The sequence below is a fragment of the Pipistrellus hanaki genome (assembly GCF_964339955.1).
Source record: "Pipistrellus hanaki genome assembly, chromosome: 16".
Lineage (NCBI taxonomy): Eukaryota > Metazoa > Chordata > Mammalia > Chiroptera > Vespertilionidae > Pipistrellus > Pipistrellus hanaki.
In genome coordinates, this window is record NC_140518.1 from 9036755 (window position 1) to 9058566 (window position 21812).

At 50.8% G+C, this 21812-nt stretch overlaps 1 protein-coding gene across 9 annotated transcripts; it reads left to right on the plus strand.

The window, feature by feature from the left end:
• The first annotated feature begins 3179 nt into the window (after positions 1-3179).
• NFE2L1 (NFE2 like bZIP transcription factor 1) lies at positions 3180-15902 on the plus strand. Of its 9 annotated transcripts, none has more exons than XM_084863462.1 (6): positions 3180-3306; positions 4855-5873; positions 10726-10941; positions 11321-11410; positions 11626-11784; positions 12977-15902. In XM_084863462.1, the coding sequence occupies exons 2-6, from the start codon at positions 5364-5366 to the stop codon at positions 14258-14260; spliced, it is 2259 nt and encodes a 752-aa protein (XP_084719588.1). In that variant the 5' UTR covers positions 3180-3306; positions 4855-5363; the 3' UTR covers positions 14261-15902. The 9 variants fall into 9 exon arrangements, with proteins under 9 accessions (XP_084719588.1, XP_084719590.1, XP_084719592.1 ...); XM_084863464.1 differs by having other exon boundaries at positions 10759-10941; XM_084863463.1 differs by lacking the exon at positions 3180-3306 and adding an exon at positions 3616-3751.
• Positions 15903-21812: the final 5910 nt, after the last annotated feature.

Genomic DNA, 21812 nt, shown 5'->3' on the forward strand with positions numbered 1-21812 from the left:
ATTTCATGTTAGTTCTATATCTACCATATGCCTTCATTTCTTGTCCTAGGCACCTGGTACTGTGCTCTACAGCTTAAAAGAAACTTGGCGAAATACAAACGGATTTTTCCAATACTCCCCATAAAAGACTGCCCAGTTTTTAAAAATCCTCACCCAAGGATATGTCCATTGATTTTAGAGAAAGGAACAGGGAGAGAGAGAAACATCGATGTGAGAGAGAGATCTATTGGCCACCTCCTGTATGCATCCCAACCCGGGGGATTGAACCCGAAGTCCAGGTATGTGCCCTGACTGGGATTTGAACCCAGAACAATTTGGTATATGGGACAATGCTTCCAACCAACTGAGCCACATGGCCAGGGAGAGTTTTTTGTTTTTGTTTTTTAATAATATATTTTTATTGATTTTCCACAGAGAGGAAGGGAGAGGGATAGTTAGAAACATCGATGAAAGAGAAACATCGACCAGCTGCCTCCTGCTCACCTCCTACTGGGGGTGTGCCCACAGCCAATGTACATGCCCTTGACCGGAATCGAACCCGGGACCTTTCAGTCCGCAGACCGACGCTCTATCCACTGAGCCAAACCGGTTTTGGCCAGGGAGAGGGTTTTTTTTTTTTTAAACTGTGTTTAAAATCTATAATAAAAACGTAATATGCTAATTAGACCAGACGGCTGAACGACCTTCCATACATTCCGGATGACCATCTGGGCGAAGCCAGGGCTGTGAGGGTCAGGGCCTTGGTGCCGAGGCTACTGCAGCCTCGAAGGCTACGCCCCTTGCACAAATTTCGTGCATCGGGCCTGTAGTTGTTCTGTATTTGCTGTGTCAAATGACCACACTCAGTGAGCAGCCTCTTGTTCTACCTTCTCAAAATAGTATGTTAAGCCCTATGTTAGTCTAGCCTTGACATCTTTTAGTTCTATTTTTAAAATATTTCTTCTCACCCTCCGTAGTGTTCTTAGAATTAAGGATCACACCTCCTTTCTCCTCCTTTCTTATCCATTAGTATTAACCTCCATGGCCTTATTTAGGGCTGGTCTCTGATTCCCTTGGCAATATGCCACACCCTTCAGAACCCATCTCCTCCAAGTATTAATTTCTGCTTTTAACAGAAACTTCTAATGACACGCCTGCCTGCTTGAGCTCCTTTAATTATTCAGTGGGTATTTATTGTCTACCAAGTACCACGCACTGTTGTAGGCTTTGAAGACTCAACAGTTAATGCACAAAATTGTAGTCCTCATGGAGTTTATATTCTAGCATGGACCAGAGACACAGAGTAAAAGGAAGAACTAAAACATGTGCTTTTTGGTTTTTAAAAATATACTTTTATTGATTTGAGAGAGAGAGAGAGAGAGAGAGAAACATCAATGAGAATCGGTTGCCTTCTGGGGATGGGGATCGAGTCCTCGCAACTGTGCATGTGCCCAGAACCAGGAATGAGACTGTGACCTCCTAGTGCATAGGTCAATGCTCAACCATGAGCCCTGCCAGCCGGGCTAAAACATGTGCTCTTCGAATCAGTATTTGAAACGGGTAACTAATTGAGGATTCAATGCATGGATGCTGGTGTATATATTTTTATGTGGTGAAAGTGCTTGATAATCTAAGAAACACCCCAAATTAAGCCTCCTAACTCTCCAAACACGTGATGGACGCGATGCTCTGATTTAACAAGTTACCATTGGCTTCCTCCTCAGCTGTACAAGGACCAACAGGTTACTAGGATCTTCCTGGGAGTTAAGAATTTGAGTTGACACCTTTTGGTCCCACAGCTGGGGGACAACTCACTACAAACTCCAGCTCAGTGATTGCCTAACTGTGGTCTTCCAACCACAACCGGCTGCGTTAAAATTACCTAAGTTGTGCCCTGGCCGGTGTTGCTCAGTGGATAGAGCAACGGCCTGCAGACCGAAAGGTCCCAGGTTTCAATTCCGGTCAAGGGCATGTACCTTGGTTGAGGGCACATCCCTAGTAGGAGGTGTGCAGGAGGCAGCTGGTCGATGTTTCTAACTCTCTCCCCCTCTCCCTTCCTCTCTGTAAAAAATAAAATATATATATATATATATATATATATATATATATATATATATATATATTTATTTATTTATTTATTTATATATTTTTTTTAATTACCCAAGTTGTGCCCTGGCCGGTGTGGCTCCGCTGATGGGAGCGTTGTCGTGTGCTCCAAAAGGTCGCTGGCTGGATTCAGGTCAGGGCCCGTGCCATAGGTTGCAGGTCTGATTCTCCCATCGAAGTTTCTCTCTCTCTCTCTACCTCCCACTTCCTCTAAAAACCGGTAAAAACATAACCTTGGGTGAGGACTGAAAGAAAAAGTCCCCCCCAGGGATGCTGGGGACACACACACGTTTGGGAAAATCACACAGGTGTTGGCTAGACGAGATCGGAGGGCACTGGGAACTGAGAAAAGTTCCCGAGAGGCAAGCCTGAGCTCCGTGGGAGGGGGGCGGGGAGCGGACCGGAGAGGAGACGGCACTCTTCCGGGAGTTCGTCTCCCGACCCACATCTTCATGGCCCCCCGCCCTCACACAGCGCCGCCCTCCACCGTCGTGGCCGCCCGCGCCCCGGGCTGTCACCCCCGAGCTGTGGCCCGAGCCTGCGACGGAGGTGCTGCGGTCCCGGGCTGGTGAAAGCCGGCACAGCGGTTTCCGCTGCCAGCACCCAAGATGGCGGCACGAGCGTCGCCGCCACACGAAGCACATGCTCTGGGCTCCGCATCGACCTCAAACATCCCCGCCCTCGGGTCTCCCTGGACTTTTGCAAGTCACCGTGGGAACCCTCAGAGGGGGGACCCCGCGCTGCGGAGGCGGCACGCCCTCCCAGGCCTCGGCCCTTCTCCCCCAGCCGAGGAGAGCGCCGGGAGCGCGCCGCCGGCCGCCCGCTCCGCACCAGCGTGTGCTCCCTCCCGGGGCGGAGGGGGCCGGGATGCCGGGGGCGAGAGGGGCCTTCGCCCCACTTATTGGAGGGCCCACGCCGTGGGGGCGGGCTCACCGTCCATTGGGCCGTGAATCGTGCCCGTCTTGGGAAATCGGAGGGGAAAGGAGGCGGAAGAAACTCAGCCATTGGGCCCTCCCTGCTGTCAATCAACGTGACATCCGGCGATGGCCGGGGTCTCGGCTCGCTGATTGGAGAAACGTGCTGGCCGCGGAGGGCGGGCTTAGAGGCGAGGTGGGAGGAGGAGGCGGGGAGGGAAGCGGAGGCTGGGGAGCTCTGGGCCGGCCGGCGGCGGCGGCGGCGGCGGCGGCGGCAGCGGCGGCTGCGGCAAGGCGGGGGTTCGAGGTGAGGACCTGCTGTGGCAGCAGGGCGGTCGGAGCTCAGCAGCGGGTACCCGGCGTCTTGTTTTCCCTGACGAGAGGCCGTGTGCCGCGCCGCGGGGCCCAGACTTCGGGGCTGAAGGGCGGCGGGGTGGAGCTGAGGGGCAGGAGGCGGGCGCGGGCGGCCGGGCCGGGGTGGTGTCGGGGTCGGGCCCGGGCCGGCAGGGAGGGGCGGCGGGGCGGCGAGGAGAGCCAGGTCCCGGTGGGCCGGGCCGGGGAGGGCCGGGCGCCCGGGAAGGCGTGGTGCGAGGCCGGGCTCCGGCGCGGGGTGGGGCCAGGCGCGGGGCGCGACGGGGCCGGGCCGCGAGGGAGGGTCAAGGCCGGGGAAGCGGCACTTGTTCCCGCGGCCCCGGAGCTGGAAGCGGAGGGAGCGAGAGCGGGCATGGCGACGTGGTCTCCGCCGGACGCGGGTACCCGGGGCAGTGGGACTGGGCTCACACCAGAGGCCTCTGGCCTTCCTCGGTCTTTAATTTAATTGGCTCTAGAGAGGGCTTTAGTAATAAATGGCGTGAGGACAGGAGGGCAGTGTAAGCTGAAACTCTGGGTCGCAATTGTGTTTACTACTAACCAAGCAAGGGGTGTGTGTGTGTGTGTGTGTGTGTGTGTGTGTGGTTGCAGGTGTAGATCCCTCTTCTCCCTTAGGATGAAGTTGGTAGGTGACTCATAACCGTGAAGAGAGGTTCTGTCTTGGTTTAAAAGGTTAATCGCTCAAAAGTAAGAGACCAAAAACCGAAAGTCAGACTTGCTCCCTCCCCACTTGGCTATCTGGGCTGAGAACTTTGCCATATCCTTCTGTTTGGGCTCAGAAGGTCATGAGAATGAAAATAAAACCTGCCCATGCAAATTATGGACCGAATAAGCCTGGCTCAGCTCACCTTCCTCTCTCCACCTCCCCCCCGCCCCCCCCTTTTTTTTTTCTTCTTGTAAATGGGAGAGTGATAGGAAAGGGAAACCAGGTTTCAAAGTTGAAAAAAATAAAAGGCATTATCTTTTCCTGCGAAGTGGTGGCCTGACCGTGTTCCTCGTGTCCTTCTACACTCTCATCCATTAATAACCTCTCCCTCCCCCTTTAGAAGTGGGGAGGGACAGGGATTGCAGGCCGTTTTCTCCAGAGATGGGCAACCAACTTTCCTTTAGGATAGGAAATGGACTTAAGGCTAAAAATAGACGCTGGGTGGTGTGTGCACGGGGCGGAGGGGAGAGGAGGGCCGGTAAGTCAGACAGCACGTAAGACATGTTGTATGCTCTGGGCATTGGCTGCTTCTTCCTAACAAGCCATGTCTCAGGGCATGGCAGGTTTCATCCACAGAAACAGGGATCCTTTGATCCTTTGTGAGCAATACTTCCTTTCACAGTTGTGTCTCTGAAAGGTTTTTGTTCGGGGCGTATAACAACTGACTTATTTTCCCTCTCGTAAAAGTGGCCTTTTAATGTGTTTCCCACCTTCCGCCTTGATCAGGGTGTGGGAATTATATGGAGTCTTACCCTGTTGCTCTTGTGATCCCCATTTCAGGTTTCTCTGGAAACCCTCCTGGTAAGTGTGGAGGAGGCGGGACACTCTGACCCAAGACAAAAGGCCTGTAGCTCCAGCCAAAGGAAATAAACCTTAGGAAGAAAAAAAACACCCACCAGAAACAACAATACCCATCAGCTGTTCCCTGGAGCAGCCCGCAGTGGAGTCTACAGAGCACCGCTCCTGGGCGGGAGGAAGTGACTGTGGATGTGGGGACAGTGAGTCACGTGGCCCGGGGGCCTGGCCGGGGTGAGGAACGGAGGTGCGTGCAGAGGCAGGCGTGGAGAAGGGGAAAGTGAATGTGGCCCGGAGTGTGGCCTGGGCTCCACGGGGTGTGCTGTCCTCTGAGGCCGTGGGGGAGCTCAGCCCCTGTGCCCTGCCAGGGTGGGGTGCGGGTTTGGCATTGAGCGGGGGGTAACTTGCTGGCTGGAGCAGCAGAGCAGTGGCCTTGATTTGACTTTTGGAAGATTTTAAAAACCAAAAAACATAAACGTTGTGGTCCTTCAGCAATGCTTTCTCTGAAGAAATACTTAACGGAAGGACTCCTCCAGTTCACCATTCTGCTGAGTTTGATTGGGGTGCGGGTGGACGTGGATACTTACCTGACCTCTCAGCTCCCCCCACTCCGGGAGATCATCCTGGGGCCCAGTTCCGCCTACACTCAGACCCAGTTCCACAACCTGAGGAACACCTTGGACGGCTATGGTATCCACCCCAAGAGCATAGACCTGGACAATTACTTCACCGCCCGGCGGCTCCTCAGTCAGGTGAGGGCCCTGGACAGGCTCCAGGTGCCCACCACCGAGGTCAGCGCCTGGCTGGTCCACCGGGATCCGGAGGGCTCCGTCTCCGGCAGCCAGCCCAGCTCAGGCCTAGCCCTCGAGAGTTCCAGTGGCCTCCAGGATGTGACAGGCCCAGACAACGGGGTGCGAGAAAGCGAGACGGAGCAGGGATTCAGCGAAGATTTGGAGGATTTGGGGGCTGTAGCCCCTCCAGTCAGTGGAGACTTAACCAAAGAGGTTAGTGGCCACGTGGAGGGGTGGGTGGGAAGGGCCGGGTTGGGGGTGGGGATGGGCTGGTCCTGGAGGACTGTGGTCTATAGCACTAAGTCTTGTGAAGAACCAGAGGTTGGGCTGGGGGTGGGGGGATGGCTCAGGCATTGTTCTTGGATAGGACTGAGCTGAACTGTCTGCCTGGGGTTGGGGCCTGGGAGCATTTCCTGTGTTGAACCATTGACCCACCTCTGAATGTGCCGTCAGGGCAGTGGGAGGTTCCTAGAACATGCCAGTGTGTTTACTGCTTGGATTTCAACATGACTCCTGGAGGCCCTGCGGTGGGGGAGGGAGTCGTGTTGTGATGGGCTTTGATGCCGTGTATATCTGTTGCTAAGACACAAATATTTTGTGGACTCTTGCCTTGTACCTCCCCCCACATCAAAACATACATACATATCCTGAAGTTCTACTCCCTGTGGTCAGTCCTGCTGTTGTTTTAAAGTCCTGATAAGTCCACTGCCCTGGGCCTGAGCCAAGGGGTAGATTTAGATACTAGTTATTCTCGGTGCAGTGCGGACCAAGGCTCCCATCTTCGCTAAAGGCCCGCTGTAGGCATAGGAAGCCAGGCTGGGAGCTAGAAGAGGAAGTGCTTTCTGCTGCCCGAGTCCTCTAGCTTTGAGCTGTCAGATCTTCAGCTCCTGACATGTGGCAGACATACTGTTCCGGGCAGAAAGTGATGTAATTGACTTTAATAATGTGAATGGCTACAACTGCCCCTGTCCCACCAACACAATGATAAGATGGCTTTGAGCTCTATGCTTTGCCCTGGCTTGCCACTCAACCCAAGGAGTTTGAAAAAAAGGCCCCTGAGGAAAAGAGAAGACTGGATTGTACTAGGCTGGGTTTTCCAGACCTGAGTGTTGGGGGGGGGGTGTGTGTGTGTGTGTAAAAAGGGTTACACATGCTGAACTTGCCTCCTTCTGCCCACTAGTCAGACCAGGTTTTTTCTTCTCTCCTGCGGTTGAGCCTGTTCTTGAGCTCAGTTCTTGAGCCAGAGGTCCTAAACGGGGGGAGATTTTGCTCCCCAGGGGACATGTGGCAATGTCTAGAGACACTTGGTTGTCACAACTAGAGGTGCTGTTGACCTTTAGTGGGGAGAGTTTAGGGATGCCGCTAAACTTCCTAAGAAGCACAAGACAGCCCCCAAAGGACAGACTGATCTGGCCCCAAATGTCAGTAGTGCCAGGTTGCTTTACTGTTTAGCTGGCTCATACTGGATCTACTTTGAAAGAGACTAGAATTATCTGAGCATTCGAGACGTGAGCATTCCTACTTTTCAGTGCATTTTTTGTTCATCTTCACCCGAGGATATTTTTCCATTGATTTGTAGAGAAAGTGGAAGGGAGGGCAAGAGACAGAGAAAAGGAAACACCCATGTGAGAGAGACACATCGATCAGTTACCCCTGCAGGTGCCCTGACCAGGGCCTGGGTGGAGCCTGCAACCAAGGTATGTGCCCTGGACCGGAATTAAACCCGGGATACTTCAGTCCCAGGGCCGACTTTCTGTCCACCAGACCACACCGGCTAGGGCTTTCAGTGCATTTTGAAAAATCTTTATTGTTTAAAGTATTACATATGTCCCCTTGACCCCTTAGCTGTGCCCCCAGCCTTCATATTTTTTCTTAGATCCTTACAGCGCCATTGGGAACTTGAACCTCTCTTCTTTCTCTGTCATTTACTTCAAATGGACTCCAGTCTTGGCACAGCGGTCTGAAGTAGGCCTCCAGCCTCGTCTTCCTCCCCTGCCCGCGGAGCTCCCCAAGGGAATGGGTGTATCTGGCTCGCTCTGGGAACCCTGCAGGGGAGCCCTCTGGGATGGATGTTCGGATAGAATGTGGCTGGGGTGGGGTGGGACTTGGACTCTGCTTTCCTCCATTTCTTTTCCTTCTAGAAGGTTGTTTTCTGTGACACCAGGCCTTCGAGACTCCCTTTTGGGGGTTGGCGGTGGGTCAGCATTAGGGGCCCAGGCCGGGTATGGGGGGAGGGAGGGCTATTATGTGTCTAGAACATTTCCTCAGCAACGCAGGGATAAAAATACCCAGGTCCGGAGCATGTGACAGGCATTGCTGGAGCCGGTATTATCCCTGGGTGGCAGTGCTCCCCTGCTGCCCGGCCTGTTCGATGGACAGCCATAGCCCGGGCCCCTGTCAGGGATAGGATTCCCCTCGAGGTTGGCACTCTGCCCAGGGCGGGTGGCCTGTGCACAGCTCTCCCCAGGCTGGCAGCAGAGTGACCAGGAGAGCTCACTGCCCCTGACCTGACTTTCAGCCCAGGGGAGCGGCACTGAGGGTCGGAGTCAGAACAGGGTGCTGATTCTGTCAGGGTTTCTTTCCTTCAGAGATGTGGGCCAGGGTCAGGCAGAGCTAGGGTAACGGGAGTGGGGGACATGTTTGTGGCTCCGACACTTGTCTTCTTCAGCGTCTCCTTCAGCCTTCCGGCGGTGGCTCCCACCTCTCAGTAAGCCTGCTGGCACTGACATGGCTGCACATGTGCAAAGGGCATTCTCCCTTCCTCATCCGGCCCGTTGTAGAGTGACACAGCCCCTGGCGCACATGTGATCTGGATACACTGGGTTCCTGCCCAGCTGGCTGGTCATCCTTGGGCTTGAGGACAACTGGCCGCGGTCCTCCTGAGGAACGGGAAAACTTCCATTTCCAGGGAAGAACTTCAATTCCCGCAGAAGCTTCAGGCGTGTCTGCCCAGTCCTGAGTGGGCTGGGCAAGCTGGATGCGACTGGAAGGAGTGGCACCCCTTCCCCCCAGGGCGCTCACTGCCCCACCCGCGCTGGCGCTCTGGGCTGGGTGGGGCTGCCCGCCCCTGGGTGCGTCTCCTTGAGGGGAGGCGGCGGCCCTGGGATGGGCCGGTTCCTTGCGCAGCTTCCCCAGCTGCCCTGGCGCAGAGATTGGCTCCGGGCTGCAGCTAGGTAACAGGCGGTGGGCGGGGATTGGCTCTCCGCATCTCCAGCGGAGACTTGGGGGAGGAGATTGGCTCTCGTCGCAGCCTAGGTAACGACAGTGGGCGGGGATTGGCTCTTTCCGCAGCCAGCTGCTGACCTGGGGGAGGGGAGTGGCTCTCCGCAGCCTCGGCAGTGACCTGCGGGGGGGAGGAGGAGGGGATTGGCTCCTTGCTGCAGCCTAGGTAACAAGTTTGGGGGGCGTGGGGATGGGAAGAGAGGGAGGAGTGGGAGGATAGGCCTAGGGGGAAGCTCGCTTTCCTCTGCAGCTTGGGCACGGAACATGGGGTGGGAGTCCCGTCTCACTGCAGCCGCTGCGGTGAGCTCAGGGTGGGGGCTGCCGGGCGCCTGAGTGGAACTGGGGTTGTGAGGTGGGAGGGGGCTGCTCAAGGATGGAGGAAGAGGGCTGGGCTGGGCCGCCCAGGCAGCTGTACGGGCGGGGCACCTCCTCAGGCCCCTCGGAGCTAGCACGGGGCCACCCTTCCAGCCTGGTGTGCTCCCTGCAAGCCAAGGGCTCCTCGCAGCCCCCCGTCCGGCTTCCCGGCACCGGCTGCCCTGGGGCTCATCTCGCAGAACATGACCCGCCTGGACCGCAGCTCTCACAGCGGTGGGGGCCCTGCCAAAGGGAGCAGGCCCCTTAACTCTTTGCTGGCTGGTCACCGGGTGGCCCAGCCCCACTCTGCTCCTGGGTCCAGGGCTTCTGTTCAGGTTGGTGTATGTGGGGAGACCGAAAGGAGAGGTACACGTGGTGGGAGGTCTTAGGATCAAAGAGGGTATGGTGGGAAAGGATACCTGATAAGGATTAGGGAGGTGAATCTCATTAAGGATATTGCTTTCTGAAAAGTGCCGGCTTAACCTGAATGGAAGGAAACAGTAGGGTTTCTTTAGCTATAGGTGTCATGTGTGGAAAAGCTCCAAGAGCTATTTACTGGGGTTCTATGCTGGTGGCAGGGGCTGGGGGTGGGGGTGGTCGCAGTTGGTGCAGGAGCCGCCAGGGTAGAGCAGGGTGGGTGTTTTGGTACCTGAGGCAGCAGCCGTGGCCAAGTGGTGATGGAGGCTATGTCCTTGAGTGGTAAGGAGTGAGTCCTGGGGTGTGGTAAGGGCGGAGAGCTCTGCTGTGAGAGGGGGCACCGGGCTGGCCTTGGTAGGGGTGGGGTGCCCAGTGAGGATCAGCTGACTGCTTGAAGCTCTCCTGGGAGCGGCAGCTTGTTGGGATCAGCTGGAGAGTGAGGATTCTGGCAGGGATGGATCTTGAGGTGAGCCTGGGCTTTAAGAGTTGTGGGTGTTCAGCCTTACTCCTGCCTCAGCCGGGGAAGGGGGATGGCTGGAGACAGCCTGTCCTTGTCATTGGTTTCATCAGGTGGTTGCAAATGCAGGGATTTTCCTCTCCAGCCCAGCCCACCCCTTTATGCAAATGAAATGGTACCATAGGCTGATGCAAGTCTGGCCACCATCGAAGCAATTCTGCATGACAATTTGCCCTTGCTTGCTGTGGCCAGCTTCCTACAACCCATGTTTTAAGGGATTCCCATTCCCCAAATGAGAAATGCCCCTTAACTTCCTCCTTCTTACATAGCAGTGAGGTGCCCTGCCTTTCAACTGGGGTGTTTCTGGTGCAGATACTAAGCCCCAGACTGGTACGGTGATGGTACGCTATTGGTTTTTGCTAGGTTTTGGGTTTCTTGGAGGCTGGCGTCTGGGAATGGGTGAATGAAGCCTTGCTGATGCAGAGTGGTGGGGGTAAGAGGCTGGCAGCTCTAGGCCTGGGAGGGAATAATTGGAGCAGTGCTAGGAAGGACCCCTGAGAGGGAGGAAGGGGCTCCTAGATCCAAGAGCTAAAGTCGTGGTGATCTGTCTTTCAGGACATAGATCTGATTGACATACTTTGGCGACAGGATATTGACCTGGGGGCTGGGCGTGAGATTTTTGACTATAGTCATCGCCAGAAAGAACAAGATGTGGATAAGGAACTGCAAGATGGAGTGGAGCAGGAGGACACCTGGCCAGGAGAGGGAGAAGAAGTTCTGGCACCAAACCTGCTAGTGGATGGAGAAACTGGGGAGAGCTTCCCTGCCCAGGTACTCCCACCTCTGCTCACTCCAGGAAACTTCTCTTTAGAGAAGGCAGTTATGTCTTGTGGGATGGACGTGAGTGGGTATTTTGGGTTGGGGTCTCTCACAGCGAGTGAGCTAAGAAAAGAGGAGTGGATGAACAGAGTAGAGGGGCCAGGCTTTGGTAACAAACAGCAGAGGAGGCACCTAGCAGATTCCTACTTGCATCAGGACTCTTACCTTCCCGGTTCTCCCCTGGAGTTTGGGGCTTAGGGTCAGCCATTAGCCTGGAAACAGAGGGAGTGTAGGCCTACAGCCACGCAGGTCTTCCTTCGATGTCCTCTTGAGAAAGCCTGCAGGCAGCCAAAGCCCAGATCAGTCAGACTTACAGTTGCTGTTGCCACAGGTGCCTGGTGGGGAGAACCAGACAGCCCTGTCCTTGGAATTGTGCCTTAGGCTGCTGGAGGCCACCTGCCCCTTTGGGGAGAATGCCGAGGTGAGCAGGACTTCAGGGAGAGCCCACCAAGTCAGCAGAGTAGCCTGCACACAGTGTTCCTGTGGGGCTGCCTGAAAGGCCAACTCCTGGTGCCGGCCACGTCCTGGCTGCTGGGGTGGATCAGGAAGGAACAGACCTCAGGTGGTGGTCTCTGGGAGGAAAGCAGAAGGCTGGTCTTTCCTTTTTTCTTTGTTCAAGACTCTGTTTTGCCCTAGTTTCCAGCAGACATTTCCAGCTTAACAGAAGCAGTGCCCAGTGAGAGTGAGCCCCCAGGTCTTCAGAACAACCTCTTGTCTCCTCTCCTGACGGGGACAGAGTCACCATTTGATTTGGAGCAGCAGTGGCAAGATCTCATGTCCATCATGGAAATGCAGGTAAGACTGTCAGAGCACAAACTCATGGGACTTTGTGCGGGGTGCCAACCCTCTCGGAAGAGAAAGAGTAAAATATCTGTCTGGTCCATAGGAAAGTGAGAGGTAACTGTCTAGGTATCTCCTCGGGGAGATGGGGGGTAAAGTGAGGGGTGGGGTTTGGGTTAAAACCCCAGGGCTTGAGCCTTTTAGAGTGGGTATGCCTTCTTTCCTTCAAGCAGATAATCACTTGGCTAGGTGCTCCCAAGGTTTACCATGCAGTGCTTTACAGCCACCGTAAAAATTATCTCACTTGGCCCTCATAATAATCTAGTCAGCCCTTCATTGTTTTATTTATTTTTAAAATATATTTTTATTGATTTCAGATAGGGAGAGGGGAGAGATAGAAACATCAATGAGAGAGAGTCATTGATCGGCTGCCTCCTGCATCCAGGCATGTGCCCTTGTCCTGAATCGAACCCGAGACCCTTCAGTCCACAGGCTGACATTCTATCCACGGAACCAAACCAGCTAGGGCAGCCCTTTATTATTTTAAAGGTGAGGATATGGAAGCTCAGATGGCTTATGTGATATATTGGTCACACAAAAGTGGTACAGCTGTTTCCTCATTCCAAGGCTTGTTTCTTTGTTTTTGTTTTTTTACTATGTTGATTTTGCAGTGAAGAGGTAGTTAGTGTTAGGTGTTTGCTTACTCTCTCTTCAAGATGGGGAAGTCTGCTGAAACTGGTTTGGCTCAGTGGATAGAGCGTCAGCCTCTGGACTGAAAGGTCCCGGGTTCGATTCCGGTCAAGGGCATGTACCTTGGTTGCGGGCACATCCCCAGTAGGGGTTGTGCAGGAACATGATCAATGTTTCTCTCATCGATGTTTCTAGCTCTCTATCCCTCTCCCTTCCTCTCTGCAAGAAAAATAAATTTTTTTTTTAATTAAAAAAAAAAAAAAAAGATGGGGAAGTCTGGCCCAACATGAGTTGGTCAGTCCTGCATTGGAGTGGGGTCCATAGGGAGGAACCCATCTTTGCCAGGCCTGGTGGACCAACTAGGGCCAGGAGCTGATGCCATGGGCTCTGGTTTCCAGTTTCTTGGTTTTATACCCATGCAGTTGTGCCTCTGTTGAGTGTCTACTCTATAGAAGCCCTCAGCTTCTCCTGGGAGGGTCTGCTCTGAGTAAAAGGTGACCCTCTTCTTCCCTTTCAGGCCATGGAAGTGAACACATCAACAAATGAGATCCTGTACAATAACCCTCCTGGAGACCCACTGAGCACCAACTACAGCCTTGCCCCCAACACTCCCATCAATCAGAATGTCAGCCTGCATCAGGCATCCCTGGGGGGCTGCAGCCAGGACTTCTCCCTTTTCAGCCCTGAGGTGGAGAGCCTGCCTGTGGCCAGCAGCTCCACACTGCTCCCACTGGTCCCTAGCAATTCCACCAGCCTCAACTCCACCTTTGGCTCCACCAACCTGACAGGCCTCTTCTTTCCACCCCAGCTCAATGGCACAGCCAATGACACGGCAGGCCCCGAGCTGCCTGACCCACTGGGGGGTCTGTTAGATGAAGCCATGCTAGATGAGATCAGCCTCATGGACCTGGCCATTGAAGAAGGCTTTAACTCCGTGCAGGCCTCCCAGCTTAAAGAGGAATTTGATTCTGACTCAGGCCTCTCCTTGGACTCTAGCCATAGCCCTTCCTCCCTGAGCAGCTCTGAAGGCAGCTCCTCCTCCTCCTCTTCCTCCTCCTCCTCCTCCTCCTCTGCTTCCTCCTCAGCCTCTTCCTCCTTCTCTGAGGAAGGTGCTGTTGGCTACAGCTCTGACTCTGAAACCCTGGATCTAGAGGAGGTCGAGGGCGCTGTGGGCTACCAGCCTGAGTATTCCAAGTTCTGCCGCATGAGCTACCAGGATCCGTCTCAGCTCTCTTGCCTGCCCTACTTGGAGCACGTGGGCCACAACCACACGTACAACATGGCACCCAGTGCCCTTGACTCTGACAAGCAGATGAGCCGGGATGAGCATCGAGCCCGAGCCATGAAGATCCCCTTCACCAATGACAAGATCATCAATCTGCCTGTGGAGGAATTCAATGAGCTGCTGTCCAAATACCAGCTCAGCGAAGCCCAGCTCAGCCTCATCCGGGATATCCGGCGCCGGGGCAAGAACAAGATGGCAGCGCAGAACTGCCGCAAGCGCAAGCTGGACACCATCCTGAACCTGAAGCGGGACGTGGAGGACCTGCAGCGCGACAAAGCCCGACTGCTGCGGGAGAAGGTAGAGTTCCTCCGGTCCCTGCGGCAAATGAAGCAGAAGGTTCAGAGCCTGTATCAGGAGGTGTTTGGGCGGCTGCGAGATGAGAATGGGCGGCCCTACTCGCCCAGTCAGTATGCTCTCCAGTACGCCGGGGATGGTAGTGTCCTCCTCATTCCCCGCACCCTGGCCGACCAGCAGGCCCGGCGGCAGGAGAGGAAGCCCAAGGACCGGAGAAAGTGAGCCGGGAGGAAGGGGGGCTGACACTCACCAAGATTGAAACTGGAGGAGGGCTGGGCCTGGACCTGGACCTACAGTGGGGGACTCGAATGCCTTGTTATCCAATAGATCTGCTCAGACAGGATGACTGTGGGTCAGTGGACAGGAAGAGGTGAGCACAGGCGCTGTCTGGCTCAGCTTCCCCGCTGGGGAATGTTGAAGTTGCCAGACTGTTTGGGTGGACAGGGTCTTCACCCATCCCCCTTTCCTTTGAGGGGAGAGGGGTGGTGATGGCATTGATGGAGGCTGACAAAGGGGAAGGGACTTGTGAGAGGAGAGAAAAGAAGTAGGAAGTCTCATTCCAGGAAGAAAGGAAGGAAAGAAAAACCAAATAGAAAAAAAAGAGAAACAAAAATCAAAGCGGGAAGAAAAAAAAATGCAGGTTAAGATTGAATCTGGCCAGGATTCCAGGCAACAGGTTTTAGGTGGGACTAGGTCGTTGGTGTGAGTAAACCCCACTTCACTCCAGGGGAGGGCCACTCTGATACCCATGAAGGGGAGCTCTCCGGTAACTGAACGTTTCAACATGGGAGCTACTGGGACCCAACACTAGTTTGAGGTTTGGGGTTAAAGGGTAGTGAAGAGGAGAGTCACAAGGCCCCATGTTGCAGCAGCCCCAACACCAAGCATGCCACTCACTGTCCCGTCACCCCTTCTCCCCTGGTGCCCAGTCACCGAGCTGAGGTTCCCATGACTTCATCAGAGCTTGCATGCAAATGCTGTTCTCTTCCCTGCCACACCAGCTGCCCAGAGCTCTTTTGCACCTGGGTGCTGGCAGTGCCCCCAGCGATGGGCCTACAGCCTTCGGGGGGCTGCTCTGAGGCAGGGGGTGATGTGGAGAAGCCAGGTAGTATTCAGCACAACACTGGGGAGTGACCCCCTCAGACCTCCCACCAACTGGGCTTGTCACTGGAAAAGCCAAAACAATGAAACCCAGCAACAACAAAATACTAGTCCTCTTAGAGGTTCTTGCGCTTTGATTTTTCACTTATAGGGTCTAGAATGCTTGTGTTGAGTAAAAAGGAGATACCCCAATATTCAAAGCTGCTAATGTTCTCTTTGCCATAAAGACTCCGTGTAACTGTGTGAACATTTGGGATTTTTCTCCTCCGTCCTGAGGTCTCTGTCTGCTTTCTTTTGAGTTTCTTCCTAGGAGGATTAGAAGTGCATGAATGGAGGTTTACAGCATCTTCCCTCTGCCCCAGGCTCTTGGCCATAGGCAACTTCTCAGCACCCTGAGCTCAGCAAGGGCTCCTGGGGGACTGCCTGGGGGAAGCAGAGAGGGGAGTGCCAGGGTGGCCACCTGGTTCCAGGACCAGTGTCTGTACTTTTAACTGTGCTACTGCTGCTGCCCCTCCCCCAGTCTGCCTCTGGAGGAGTTTGGACTAGCAGGAGTTAATGGGGGACATACTGGTTCTCCCCACTTTGGGGGAGGGGTAACATTAATTGAGCAGTAGGGCTAGAAGGCATGAGCCTGGGAAGTGCTTTTATAAATTATTTTCCTTGTAGATTTTATTTTTAATTTATCTGTGACCTGCCAGGGAAGGGAGAGAAGAGGTTGTGAGCACATGACAAAAATAAAATAAAATGGATGATTCATTCTCAAGTGCAATTTTTCCCTACCTTGAATTTAAACAGTAAGTAGGCCTCAGGAGGGCTGGCCATTGTGTGACTAAGGCAGAGCTTACTTGGGAAGGTGGATAGACAAGTAATTTAGAAAGGACAGAATAGTCTTAAATACTGTATTAATAACCCTTCCAAGCAGGTGTTAGGTACCTGTTCACAAGGTTTACCAGCTGAGTCCTCTCAGAGGAAGGATTCAGAATCCTTTTGGCTTTTCTCAAAAGGCATGCCAAACGCTTCAGTGTAAAATAGCATGGCCACAGAACTGGAGGAGCAGGAAGCCAGACCCCAGGGTTTTGAGGCATCGGAAAGCCCCAGCCGAGGTAACTGGAAGCTGACACACAAACCCCTCTGCCTTAATATCAAGCCTTTGAAGTGCTGAATGCTGCAAGGTACTGGGTGGTAGCTGGAACTGCCCTATGCCCATCTTGAGGTAGATGCCAAATGCCCAAGTAATGAATACTCAGTGGCAGGCTGAGATTACTGGACAAGATTTATACACTTGATCTTGGCCAAAAAGCTGAGAAGCAGTTCAAGACAAGATTTATGACCAGAAGCCATGATCCTAGTAATAGAACCTGTGATCTTTAATTTCCCTGCACCACTGTGTGAACTGGCTCAGCCTAGTCCTTCAGTGATGCCACTAGAGTTTATCCTGAGGGATGGAATAGAATTCCCGGAACAACATTGATTTCTTAAACTTGTTTCAATGTACAATGGCTTTCCTCTTACCTCTAGCTGGAAAGGACTGGTCATATTAACAAGAGCTCTTCCTGCATGAGGAATTAAGCAGTGTTTGTCAGTCAGATAAAACCAGGATTCTCAAAGTGAAAAAAGGGACAAAATTAAGTTTAAGAAATTCACTACCAAGAAAATACAAATTGTTATGTAGAAGAATAAATTGACAAGTAAAATTAAAAAAGTATATATTTTGTATTCCTTCTAGAAACAAATATGTATTTTGGGTTTAACAATATTAGGCTATAACTTTTATCTTGTTTTGCAACTTCTTTTTTAGCATGAGATACAAAGGTTTTTCAAGTGAAACATTCCTCTTACCCTTTTTACTAGTGTTGCCTCTAGTCTGGGAAAGTATTTTTGTCACCCCCTTTCCCATGTCCCCTTATGGAGATCTACAGCTGTATCTAGGGTCATGTTGATTAGATGGGGCTTCGGGCCAAGTTGGTCAGCACTGCTGTGGGGCTGACCTCTTTTGCTGCTGGCTGGTGGAATGGGTGTTCCAGCTTCAAGGTTTTTTCTGCCAAGATAGGACTCACTTAAGTAAGGCCTGTGAAAAACCTGCTACACTTAAGAAGTTGAGAAGAGATTCTAGGGTTGGCAAAGAGATGAATAGGCCTCAATCCTTAACTACAGACCAAATTTCAGCATGACCTGCTTGGCTAGGGGTAGAAACTTGCTCTGTCTTGACTTCAGCAGTGCTAGGCTTCATTCAAACCATTTCCCCATACATCATAATTCATGTGAGATGGAAACAGACTCACTGTTTTAACATCTGCCCTGCAGATTTCACCAATGAAGATGGGGCTATTTCAGTATCATTAAAAAAAACACAACACAAAACACACACACAAAAACCTGAAAGGGTAAAATAGTGTCTGCAATACCTGGCCCTCCATGGCTGACTTCTCACCTTTTCCAGGGAAAGCTAAACAGCATCTAGTCAAACAGCTGGTGATCGGGGTAGTACTTTCCAAAGAACCTCATCTTCCTCAGGCTGCCCTACTCCCTGCTTTTACAGCCCCAGATTACACCAGGCCTTGCTGCTCTTCAGGTTTAGCAAATAGCTGGAAAAAACAAGTGCCTTGCAGAAAAAAATAACCCCAACACCATCAAGCCTCCTTCCACATCCAGTAGGCACCGACTTAGAGCAACAGCTTTATTTTTTAAATTGATTTTTATGGAGAGAAACACTGACTGTCCCATTTACGCATTCACTGGTTGCTTTCTGCATATGCCCTCACCAGATATCAAGCCTGCAACCTTGGTGCATGTGGAAAAGGCTCCAACCCAACTGAATCACCTGGCCAGAGCCAGAGCAACAGCTTTAGCTCAGACTAAATCAGGAGTTTTAGTGCATCTCCAGCCAGAGTTTGTTTTCTTACTGATGCCATCTATATGCCAGTAAGGTACTAGGTTGGTATCTGCCTCTGGAAGTTGTTTTCCCAGCCAAGTGTAGAAATTCTCTAGCAAAGCCGAGGTGCTTGGCTATCCTAAGTGATTGAACCTTGTTTTCTTACCACCCATTCAGCTAGAGTGAATGGTGAGCCATAGACTTTTTGTCATTTTGTCAGTGTACCACGAACAGCAACCCTTCTTTCACCTTTACTTTCTCACTGAGGGGTTAGTCATTTCCTTGTCTCTATAGTTCTGACTTCATCGTGGGGCATGTGGGAACTCTGGGAATACATGGGAAACTCAACACCCGATTTGATTTCTAGTCCTTGTTCTGCACATCTGCCTAAATTAGCTGATTAACAGAACCTAGTACACCAGGTGTCTCCTGATACGAGTATGGGGCCTTGCTAAAGAGTTGTGTTCAGAATCAGTTGGATAGAAACTCTGTCTTCCTTTTAGAGCACACAAAAATACCAATGGTTCTTTTCCAGTCCAACTTTAACTGCAGACTGGAGATAGACTGCACAGTAAATGTTACTTCATTACAGATATTTCAACCAAGGAAATAAAACCTAGTTCAGTTCACATGGGGAAGGGTGGAGAAAGACCATAGTTGGTGCTCTGCCCTGACCCAGAGCCAGGCCCCAAAGTTCCCCAGCCTGACCACAAACAGTAAACAGGGCAGGACTGGTCAAAGTCAACTAGGATCTAAAAATCCACGTGGGTAAACATGGGTTTGGTAATATCACCACCATGCAAACCAACAAGGTCATAGTGCAGTCAGACCTGCTGCTGAATATTTTAACACAAGCTATTAACATAAAAACTATAGAACTGAATTGTCAGCACTTTGTAAACTTACTGTTGCAACCTTACCTTGGAGTTCTGTCACCTCACTGGACTAAATAAGGGGGGAAAAAGCACCTTAGAAACAGACTACAGTTGACCCTTGAACAATATGTGTTTGAATTGCACAAGTCCACATATATGTAGATTTCCCCCCAATAAATAATGTAAATGTATGTTCTCTTCCTTATGATTTTCTTTATTGTAAGAATACAGTCTATAATACATATAACATACAAAATATGTGTTTTTCAACTGTTTGCTATTGGTAAGGCTTCTGGTCAACAGTAGGCTAATTTAAGTTTTGGGGGGAGTCGGGTTATATGTGGACTTCCAACTGTGTGGGGAGGGGTGTCGGTAACCCAACCATGTTGTTCAAGGGTCATTAACTGTGCTCTGTCCTTGCCACCACAGAGCAGGGCCAACTATGCTTTTCATCCCAACAGGATGGATACTTCAGATTTCATTTGCTTTCAGTCTTCAGCAAGAAGCTCCCAAGGCCAAGGTCAATTAAAAGTCATGCATGTAAGTGAGATAGCAACTTGAACACATTGTTTAGGAAAGCAGTAACTTGGTAAAACCTCAGCGATGAACAGTCAAACAAGGGTAATGTGCAGGTCAGAGACTGATGGTTGTCTGGGGATCTTAAGCTTTTCTATCAAACTTCCTTAACGGTATACCAGAATACCAGGATGCCTCTTACTTGATTGCTTCCTACTGCTACGAGGCAAGGGAAGCCAAAACTCCCTCCTTCAGTAAGCTGAATGCTGGCCTAGTAGTGATACTGGTATTCCAAATTTTAGGAGGGAAAACACTGAGCCTGGACTTAGTTCAGTCCTATCATCTCTAAATTTTTATTTAAAAAAAATATTTTTATTTATTTCAGAGAGAGGGAGAGAGCGAAAGAAACATCAGTGATGAAAGAAAATCATTGATCAGCTGCCTCCTGCATGCCCCAGAGTGGGGATCAAGTCCACAACCTGGGCATGGGCACCGACTGGGAATCGAACCATGACCATAGATCAACGTTCCACCGCTGAGGCATGTGACCAGGCATCAGCTCTAAATTTTTAAACGAGAACATCCTCATGAGACAATCCCACTTGCATATCAGATTAATATGAGCTCAAACAGAACCTAGCTCCATACATAGTTCAGGATCTGGAGCATTACAGAAAATTTGCATTTCAAGTTTCCAGTTCCACCCAATGATGGCAATTTCCTCTCCCATTTTCTCTTTCTGTATGAGGGAAGTAATTACTTTGTAATACAGATTCCCAATGCCACAGACTATAAAGATGTGCTGAGCACACATGGCCAAAACACCGAATGGCCATGGGTTAAAATCAAATTGAGCTGAGTGTGAATGAGTTCTGGTATAGAAGATGGTATTTGAAATTAAATACTTAAAAACTCAACTATTAAAAATTATTTAGAGTTGGTAGTCAAAACTTTCAAATGACACTGAAAAGCTTAAGTAATTATTCCAGAGCACTGTCAGTTGATAAGATGGTCAATATACTGGTCATTTACTGTACCAACTTGAAACTCAACTGAAGACAGTGGAGGAGCAAGGCTGTTGCTGTTTTTGTTTGTTTGTTTTTTCTTTCATTGGCTCTCAGTGTAGGACTCCTTCAATAATGATACTGTCACCATATTAGTAAGCTTGCTCACCTTTTGTAACAGTAACTAAGGCAATAACTTATCTCCTCTTCAAGTCCTGGCAAGAGTCTATGATGATGCAATTTCATTGAAGCCATCCAACACACACATTTTGTACTGCCTGAAGAAATGTTCTCTGAATACTTTGTTTTTAAGATTTGTTGTGCCTATGTATTTTTATTTCTAACATTTTTGCATGCATTTATGGCTTCAATAATCACTTGAGAAAAAATTCTTAAACCTTGAATCTAGAAATGTGATAAAGATAACAAAATTGTGGATATCTATCTCCATTTCAATCTTCATTGTATGTAATATCAATTTTAGATATTCCCTGGAAAGAATGATAAATAGTTTTATAAGAGTTCAGGAATCCAGAAATAACAATGAAATAGGTTACAAAGGTTAAGGCTAAAGATGAGTAGCCCATTCTGGACACAACCAACGTGGAAGGTTAGTTTCAGTGCATCTTACGATGCAGAATGGAACCAGAACACTGCCCATCTCACCCCAACTCTTTTTGAGTTAGTTACCGACTGCTCTGCTGCTGCCAGCTACACGGACACACCCTCACACCTCTGCAAAGGAAAAGCCTCCCAGCTCCATTTTCCGTACATCCCCCCAAACTCCTAAAAGGTATTTTGAAAACAGTATCTACACATCAGTTTACTTGAAACAAATGCTCTGTATTAAGAGCTGAATATTTTACACTGATTTCACCTCAGTGGAAATCCCACTTTCCCCTTTTATAAACGACGAGAGTAAAATCCCATATTGGCTCTAGAATTATAGGCAGAAAACAACATTAAGAAAATAGACGATATTTTAATTCAGTAGTCAAATCCAAGGCTAATTCCTGAACATTCTGGAAAGTTGAATTTAGCTAAGGTCACACAAATCTATGCAATACATGAACCAGGAGCCAAACCTAACTCAAAAACTCATGTTTCCAAACATACCGTAGTTTGGAAGTGTTATCAGGCCACAGAGTGCTAAACAAACAACCTTTGAGCAATAAGACAGACAGAATGATTTGACATTTACAGTCTCTGGAGCAATTATAAATGCCCAATAAATATTTACTCAATTAACATAGCGAGACCACACAAAGATTCCAGCCCAGGCGCCAGATTCCCAGCCTGCAGTGTTAAAGGAATGAAACCATCCAGTGTGGAAGTTGTTTCCAACAGGCTGAACCTACAAGGTAATAAAAGGCAAGGAGGGTTTCTGGCAAGACTTAAGACAAATC

Excerpts from the sequence above, each read along its gene's own strand:
- NFE2L1 (XM_084863462.1), top strand. The coding sequence starts at position 5,364 with ATGCTTTCTCTGAAGAAATACTTAACGGAAGGACTCCTCCAGTTCACC. Across the intron at positions 10,942-11,320 it reads GGGAGAGCTTCCCTGCCCAG|GTGCCTGGTGGGGAGAACCA; the intron begins GTACTCCCACCT and ends CTGTTGCCACAG. Across the intron at positions 11,785-12,976 it reads TGTCCATCATGGAAATGCAG|GCCATGGAAGTGAACACATC; the intron begins GTAAGACTGTCA and ends CTTCCCTTTCAG.